Source organism: Hippocampus comes, unplaced genomic scaffold, assembly GCF_001891065.2.
Source record: "Hippocampus comes isolate QL1 unplaced genomic scaffold, H_comes_QL1_v1.1 scaffold159, whole genome shotgun sequence".
Lineage (NCBI taxonomy): Eukaryota > Metazoa > Chordata > Actinopteri > Syngnathiformes > Syngnathidae > Hippocampus > Hippocampus comes.
In genome coordinates this window covers 435,608-444,258 of record NW_017805742.1, presented here as the reverse complement: position 1 = coordinate 444,258, position 8,651 = coordinate 435,608, and the positions used below count along the sequence as shown (strand labels likewise).

General features: G+C 43.5%; 1 protein-coding gene across 5 annotated transcripts in view; it reads left to right on the top strand.

Moving 5' to 3' along the window:
* Nucleotides 1-5,153: 5,153 nt before the first annotated feature.
* LOC109524069 (pituitary adenylate cyclase-activating polypeptide type I receptor-like) overlaps nt 5,154-8,651 on the top strand; it is a 21,981-nt gene continuing 18,483 nt past the window's right edge. The window contains exons 1-2 of one of the 5 annotated variants that reach the window (XM_019883649.1): nt 5,154-5,226; nt 5,869-6,026. In XM_019883649.1, the coding sequence (XP_019739208.1) occupies nt 6,019-6,026 (8 nt within the window). In that variant the 5' untranslated portion in view covers nt 5,154-5,226; nt 5,869-6,018. Of the gene's footprint in view, nt 5,227-5,868; nt 6,027-8,651 lie in introns of those variants that run through there. The other 4 variants (XM_019883650.1, XM_019883651.1, XM_019883652.1 and 1 more) reach the window with 4 other exon arrangements.

Below are 8,651 nucleotides of genomic sequence, written 5' to 3'. Positions count from 1 at the left end.
TTCAATTTTATTTGGTATGCATTTGTAGCAACAGCATGATAACATTTATTTGTTTTTATTTGCGTTTTATATTCATATTGATAATTCACGTTTTGTCTTGGATAATAAAGCACGGTTATGCATAATAAATTGTATGCATAATAAATATTCACTATCACTGTATAAGATAAGAATCAACAGCTTTTTATCACATTTACACAACACTTTATGAATACAAGTCATGAACAAATCTTAAATATGGCAGGGAATGTGTTTACTTTTTTAGTTTTGATTTTGAGCAGCAAATTTGGAGTTACATATTGGTGCTCACTAGGAATGCATAAGCAAAATTGCACAAATTTTCACTTGAAAGAATAGTGAACAATCTTGGGATTTTTTTTCTGTTAAAGTTTCAAATAGTGTGTAAATTGAATACACTTCATCTTCAGTATGTTGAGTGCCACTTTTGTAAGTAACCACGCCCCGTCCAGGCCACGCCCCCGACCAGGCCACGCCCCTTCCGCTTTTTTCATCACTCGCCATTGCCATGTATGTTACTATGATGCGCAGTAAACGGCATGATGGTTTTTTTTTTCTTTTTTTAAATTAACTGCCCAAATATTCTGTAAAAGGGCGACACGTGGTCAACCGGTTAGCTCGTCCGTCTCACGGTGCAGAGGCGCAGGCTTCGATTCCAACTCCGACCTTCCTGTGTGGAGTTTGCATGTTCTACCCGTGCCTGGGTGGCTTTTCTCCTGGTACTCTGGTTTCCTCCCGCATCCCAAAAACATGCATGTGGGCGTAATGGAACACTCTAAATTGTCCCTAGGTGCTGCAAGAGATTGGCATGAACTGCAACAAGCTCTTGCAGATGATGTTGGCAGCTGCGAAGTGAGCACCTGGAGACCACCCTCCACCCCCAAATGTGCATCTGGTTATGACAACCCCCCACCCCCCTCCCTGCTCCCACCCACGCCCACACACACACACACACACACACACACACACACACACACACACACACACACACACACACACCAGTTGTACCTCAGTCAATATTTAAACATATATGAGAGAAAAGTAATGCATTCAATGAATTGTTCTCTACAATGATTCAGGGGGCTTGATGCACAATGATGTCATACATATGAATGAAATACGATGACATCACCACAACTATCTGCAGAGCACAGAATATGGCCACCAAACTTGAGCTACTCCACCCGTGCCACAACTTAGACCTGCTTTTAGCCGGTTTAAAGTCAAGTCTACTTTCTGTCACCATATTATCAGCTGCGCCGAGCTATTGAAAATTACTTCGATCTGCTGGAACACCCAGCAAGGCATAACGCGGTCTGGAAAATTCTCAAATCCAGTAAACTACAGTTGCCATGGCACAAAATGAAGATGCACCAGTTTTTTACGTTGATCTTACGTGCATCTGACTATGAAAATAGGCCCCAGAAAGTTTTTTTTTTTTTAGATTAAAAAAGTAATAATTGTTTAATTAGTAAGTGCTGTCCCCGCCCCAAAAATGTCTCAACTTTTCTTTTCTACCCACAATATGACTTTATTCTCGTGATATTCCCACTTGAAAAAAAATACTGAATTCTTATATTTAAAAAAAATACAAAATTTAAAAATTGGGGGGACAAAAATGATTGTTTTCTCTGAATTTTGTGACTTTTTAACCCATAACCACTGACTATAATTGTCCAAAGATTACCGGTACGCCTTTTTCCCTCAATATATATACACACACACACACACACACACACACACACACACACACACACACACACACACACAAATAGTCGTTCTTCCTCTCGACATTTCTCATTGGAAGACAAGTGCAGGTTGAAGAGGGAACCGGTCCCTCGTAGGGGTCCCCACACCCCCCGCCGCCAATTCCGCTTCGAGTCGTTGCGGGTGGGCGACTTGTTAGCGCGGGACCACGGGGTGCCTCCCTCTCGCGTTGTGTCCATGAAGAGATACAGTGGTTGGGATGGAGACGGCCTGGAGGTGGGGGCTGAATGGACCTGTGGAGAGCCTCATTGAGTGGAGATGCACTGAAGCACACGTCACATTCTATCAATACTGCACCTATGTGCAGAAAATAATCTGACTGCTGACAAAATCAACCCAGCAGGGGCAAAATCGGATTAGGAAGAGGGTCAGGTTGTCCATTTTCATAAAATAGTAGCCTACAAACCAGAAATTTGTTACAGTAAGATTTTATTTGATAAGAAAGAAATTATAATCCAGTCTGATATGTACGGTATTTTTCTCTTGAGTTGCGAGCAAAAATTTGAGTGCAATGATGAGCTAATGAATAGCATCGGTGTCGCAATGTCCCCTTTAAGGAACGCATATTTGAACCCAGACGCTATTTTTACAATAGTTTTGAGAGGAAAAGAATGACAATGTCAAGTGTCCGGACAAAGTACGGACAGAATGAGGATTCCAAAAGCATAGACACAGATAAGATGTTTTGATCACAAAAATATTTATTAACAAAAACGCAAGACCGACAAAGTACAATAAAAAGCTGGTAGGTAACAAGGAACCAGGAAAAACCGAGAATAAATCAAAAGGTGCGCGCAAATGGCAAGGAATGAGATATACAAAAATTGCTTGTCAACTTAATGGACATGAGGCAAAAACGTCAAGAACGTCTCGAAAATTAAGCACTTGGAGACAGTCGTGAGCAAGACTAATAATCGGACAGCCAGTTGTCTGCGTGGCTTGGTTTTTAAAGCAGACAGGTAACGAGACCAGGTGTGACTCCTAAGGGAACGCCCACTCTCCAGCTGGACACTGAGACAGCAAAGCAAACAAGGCAGGATCATGACAGACAAAAATTGAAATATTAACACAAAAAGTTTAAATTTTAACAGAAAAAAACTAATCCTGACATCAACGTAAGTGGTCACGTTTCGTTAAAAATAATAATTTTAGACAACAAATGTATCATTGCCGTTAAATAAAAACATCATTTGAGAGTTAAGTCCAAATAGTACAGAAAAAAAAATGGAGTCAGTAAAAATAACAAAGCAGCTTTTGCGAGGGTGTTGAACGTCAACAGTAACACTCGGTGCGGAACTTAAAACGACCCAAAAAATAACGAGTGACTCACACTCGTGGACTCGGTGCAATTTGCACCCAGCAGGGAAGCGCGGTGCTTATTCCCTTTCTCATGGACGCTTTCTGTCTGCCTTCCTGCCTCTCTGCCTGTCTCTTGGTCAGACTGCCTGTCGCTCCTTTTGCCTCTGTCGGTTGCCTGCCTGTTTCCATCTGTCTGTCTCCCCGTCTCTGTCAACTTATCACTCTGTTTTTTTGCCTGTCTGTCTTTCTTTTCTCTGCCTGGTTGTCTGTCTCTGGGTCAGTCTCTGTATTTGCTCGTCAACTTGTCTGTCCGTCACACTGTCCACCTGTCCGCCTATCTATCTACTTCCTTCCGTCTTTCTGTCTTTCTACCTGCCTTTCTGTCCACTCGTCTCTGTCTCTCTGTCTCTTGTATACCAGTCTGCTTCTCCTTCTGTCCATCTGTCTGTCTGTCACTATTTGCTTATCAGCCTGTCTACCTTTCCGCTCGCTTGTCTCCCACTGTGCCTGCTTCTCTGACTGTCTGTCTGCCTGTCGAACTGACCGCCCGCTTGTTTGTCTGCTTGTCTGTCACTCTTTCTTATTGTCGTTCAGCCTGCTTCTACAGTACGTCTGTCCATTTGGGCCTGACTGTCTTTTTGTCTGCTTGTCTCGCCGTCCCCCTGCCCAACTCTCTTTGTGCCTGTCTGTCTGATACGCAGCATTAATGCCATCAAGCAGTGAAACGCAGTGCAAGATGATGTCGTCAAAGTAGTATTAGAGGACGCCACAGGCGGACGCTGCTGGCACTTTCTCCATGGCAACAAGGCCGATGCTGCTATTACCAGCCTAAACAGACCTACCATTACCGACTGACTGAGTGACTGGCTGGCCATCCCTTCCATTTGCATCCATGTCCTTGAGGCAAGTCTTGTAAAGCCTTCCTGTAAATGAAAGGGCGCTTGCGTCACAAGCGTCATCCAATCATAACAATGTTTCTCTTTCTCGGCTCCCTCTTTTCAATCAACTCTTTTTTTTTAATGGTCGATGCAGTCTGAAAGGTGTACGAGAGGTGCCTTTCTGTTTCCTGTTTAGGACTTTTCATGCCGTCACTGTTTGAGGAAAACTGTATGGACCTCGCTTTGTGCAATGGGAACAGAAAGGGGGATCTCCTCAAACTGTTAGTCGCATAGAATTGCATCTAAAGGATCTTGATGAGATGAATGATTAGAAATGCGCGGTCGTATTATGAGTTGTGTGCGTGTGTATGCATGTTTGTGTATGTTATTGAGTGGAAGTGCGTTTTTCTCTGTATGTGTCCATATGTGTTAAAAATGGCAAACCATTTCCAACTACTGTATTAGCGTACACTAAATTAGCTTGTGCATCTAGAACATTAAAAACATGACCCAAGTAACTTCACAAACTCGTTTTTAACAGCGCATTTGGGAAAATAAAAATTAAAAAAACCAGCGCATAACATGACTTAACGGTATGTACTAACACAGTACATATAGAAACGTTGGCGCTGTAGGAGATCAAGCCTTTTTTTTTTGTTCCTCTGAGGTATGTGCATGTGCTTGTGGAGTGTTAAAATAAAAGCATGAATTTCAAAATAAGACTCCGTCTTTCAAACTAGAAATTGACTGACAGGCAAAACCGTGTGTATGTATGTTTGCATATGTGAATGCATTCCCAAATGCAAGATACATCAAATCCAATCAACTAGTCAAATGAATGGCGTTCTTCCACACCAAAGTCATCCTAACATGTCTCCTTAGCTTTGTGCGCTGCCACCAGTCAACCCCCCCCCCCTCCTCGTTTGACTGATTAGGATCTGTCCCAATATTTTTATTTTTTTTTTGTCCATCTGACTTTTGCTCGGAGATGGATCCCGCTGTGATGGCGCCAGGCCCAGGTCGCTGTCCGTGGTACTGAAGGTCGTGAGCAACAGGTCTGAAGATCACTTTACCTCCAAGCGGTCGGGTTTGTATTCCGTTTGGGTGGTAATTGGGGGGCAAGTGTAGGCGCGCGCGTGCACCTGAAGACGAACAGGAGAGGTGGAGAGCGAGCACGAGGTGAGTCACGCACCCACTCGGCAGTCTCGTGAATTGCGCCCAGCAGGGAAGCGAACCTACCGCCTGGCGGGGGCATCTGCAAAAGGTCAGCATGGCGCACAACACGCTTTTATGAATGGTTTCCCGTTTTTGTCTGCGTGTGCACGTGCGTGTGCACGTGTGTCATACTTCAATTCATTCATGCATATATTTTTTTTGAAAAACTCAAAAACTACCTTAATCGATATATTTTTATATAGCGGTAGTTGTGCAGCGTATTATGTTGCAAAACATCGTGTCATTGTAGAGAAATAATTGTTTATGAACTACTTCATTTAAAAAATAACGAGCCATCTGTTTAAAATGTTTACTACTCGATAGTAATAAAGATGATTATTAATAATGACATTTATAGAAACGTGTTTATTAACTTTTCCAGAATAAGAATAATTTATATTTGTGGACTGTAACAATCGTTAAAAAATATTTATACGGTGTAACGCAGTTCGTAGTGAGGGGACTAATTACATCATTATTGTTGAATGTATTTTTTTTTTTGGACTGATTTATTGACATTTATTTGCTCCTCGAGCAACCGTTATCTCACTTTGTCGCCGTCTTCTCATTTCTATGCGACGAGGTGCAAATCCCAAAGGAACAGACACCCCCCCACCACCACCACCACCGCCGCCGCCTCCCTTCGCCACCCCCTTCCTCCTCCTCTTCATCCTCCTCATCTTCCTCACAGCGGCAGCAGCAGACAGGTCGTGCGGCAGCAGCATAAGAAGAAAGGACCGACTGACGCACCGGACAGCACCCTCGGCGTGCATATTTGGGGGAGGAAAGAGGACGCCCCCCCCCCCCACACACACCCCTCGGGGAGAAGGCATGGCTTCCTATGCATCGGTAAGTCCGTCTTGACATTTCTTTCCCCCCCTTTGACGCGCCTTTACTTGCCTTGTCTGCGGGGGTGGGGGTGGGGGGGCACAACGTTGAAGGACTTTCGATGAGCTTTTTGAATGGGAGTCAATGATGTGCACCGCGCGCGCGTGTGTGTGTGTGTGTGTGTGTGTGTGTGTGTGTGTGTGTGTGTGTGTAAGTGAGGGGTAACAATGGGTTCGGGTGAGTGGATACACTGCACGCTGCACGATTAACGCGTTCATTTGCATTACCAGCTTCATCTGAGACAGCACCCGACGGACTGGGGCTTTTTGTGCAATGACTGTGGATGGATTGCCTATTAAATGCGCTTCCCAGATAGTCCATGTTATACTCTGTCTTTGAGTCAATCAACACACACACACACACACACACACACACACACACACACCCAAACGAGCTCTTGTCTCCCCCCACGATTTGGATTGAAAATATATGAGTCACATGCCCCCCTCCCCTTAATTTGCGATATGTCACGTGACACTTTCCCCTCCTTCCTACATGCTTCAATCTGCCATGTTGGCTTCCTCATTTCTTTGCAGCCCGTCACCTTCTTCCTCCTCTTCTTCCTCTTCGTCATGCTAATCTTTTTTTTTTTTTGCTCTTCTTCTGTGGTGTCGTTGTGTTTGCGCCGCCCGCTCCGCGCAGGAGGGTCCTTGTGAGTTACGACTCGCTGAAACATACGAGAGAGATGCTCGCCGGCTAATTGGATTGGCCACGAGAGGCGATGGGACATGAGGTGGAATTTGTCTGTGCGAGAATGAGCGCAGAGAGAGGAGGAGGTGTGTGTCGCAGAGACGGCTCCAGGATTTGTATTTATTTATTTCTTTTGCTTCCCGGGGCTAAAATAAGGGTCTGAGTAAAACAATTTCTTAATGTATGTTAGAATATCAAATAAAATGCTTGAGGGGCTTAACTGGGGCGACACGGATTTCTGACGGAGTGCGAGCGGGTGTGTCCTTGTCTTCCTATTGATGTGTGGGACAACCTTTATAGTGGGGACAGTTGTCTCTGTTGCAACATTTTGGCCACAAAAAAACACATGATCAAATAATTTACCATTTTTTTGTGTGTGTGTGTGTGTGTGTGTGTGTGTGTGTGTGTGTTCATGTCTTTCCGTCCTTGTGTGGCACCAGCCTTGGCATGCAGTCATGATTGTGGGGACATTTTGTCAATGAAAATGCCAGGATGAGCTCCTTACCGCATTTGACTGTGTGTGTGTGTGTGTGTGTGTGTGTGTGTGTGTGTGTGTGTGTGTGTGTGTGTGTGTGTGTGTGTGTGTGTGTGTGTGCATGGTGTTGTGAGCTCTTGTTGTTCTCTTGGGGTGGCACAACCTTTAATGACATTAGTGCCTGTGGGGACATTTTGACTAGTCCGCTCAACAGCAATGTCCAGATAAGCCACTTTTCACCGCCATTACACTGCGAGCGGGTACATATGTGTAAACTTGTACTGGCAAGTGTGTGTGTGTGTGTGTGTGTGTGCGCGCGCATACGTGCTCATGTGTGCTTGCAGTGATTCATTGCTGTTTCAGGAAGCTGTGTGGATGAGTAATTCAAGCCGGGTGGGGGTGGTGCTTTATTTTATTTATATTTCCAAATTTTTCCTCATTGCGAGCCTTTCAAATTTCACATCCCCCCCATCCCACCACTAAGTTTTGCATTTCGTCTGAGCTGCTTTGTTTATTTTACGATGTCTTCCGGGTAAATATGATGAAATGGAGAAAGGGCGTAGGGTGTTTGCTCCATTGTTTGTGTTTTTATATTGTGTAGTTTCAAATAAAGCCCAAAAACAGATGAACTCATTGCGTTGGTATAAAAAGCACATGTTGTGTTCAAGGGTGGAAGCTGTGTGAGATATTGTGCAGCTTTTTTTCTTAAATAATGCTAGACATCGATAATGCACGGTGCAGTTTCCACGGCAACGGCCGACCAATGATAATAAAACGACAATTACAAATGGTTGCAGCTTCTTTGACCTGCACCATTTTTTTCACATGAATTTACACGCTATTGAATTATTCGGGGGTTTTTTTTGTTAAATATGATATGATGGAACAGATTAATGTGCTCAAAAAATCCTGACAAAAAGGTGACTATTTTATTCATTCTATATGTTGTTATTTTAAATTTATATTTATATATATATATATATATATATATATATATTTTTTTCCCGGAATTTTCAGGAAAGTCCACTTTCATCTCTGGATATAAAAATAGAAGCCCAAAAACAAAAGGTTGCCTGTATTTAGATGTTGACCATGATTGTAACATGTCTCAAATAAGGTCAGAATGGAATTCCTGAAAGCCCTTTGGGCCGGGAGGTCCGAGCTGTGAAGTCAGCAAAAAAAAGTTTCCAAATTCACTCAAAAGAGAGGATCCCTATGGAGACCAAGGCTGTGAATGGCAAAACATCCTCCAACCTTCTATTTTCTGATCCGCTTCATCCTCACAAGGGTTGCGGGTGTACTGGAACCTATTGTTAAATGTAATTCTGTTATCCCATGTTTACTTTCAGTATAACTACAAAACCTTTGTTCCAGAGTTTGACTTCGTAAATACCTCATTTGCAATGGGGTAGGTTTAATAT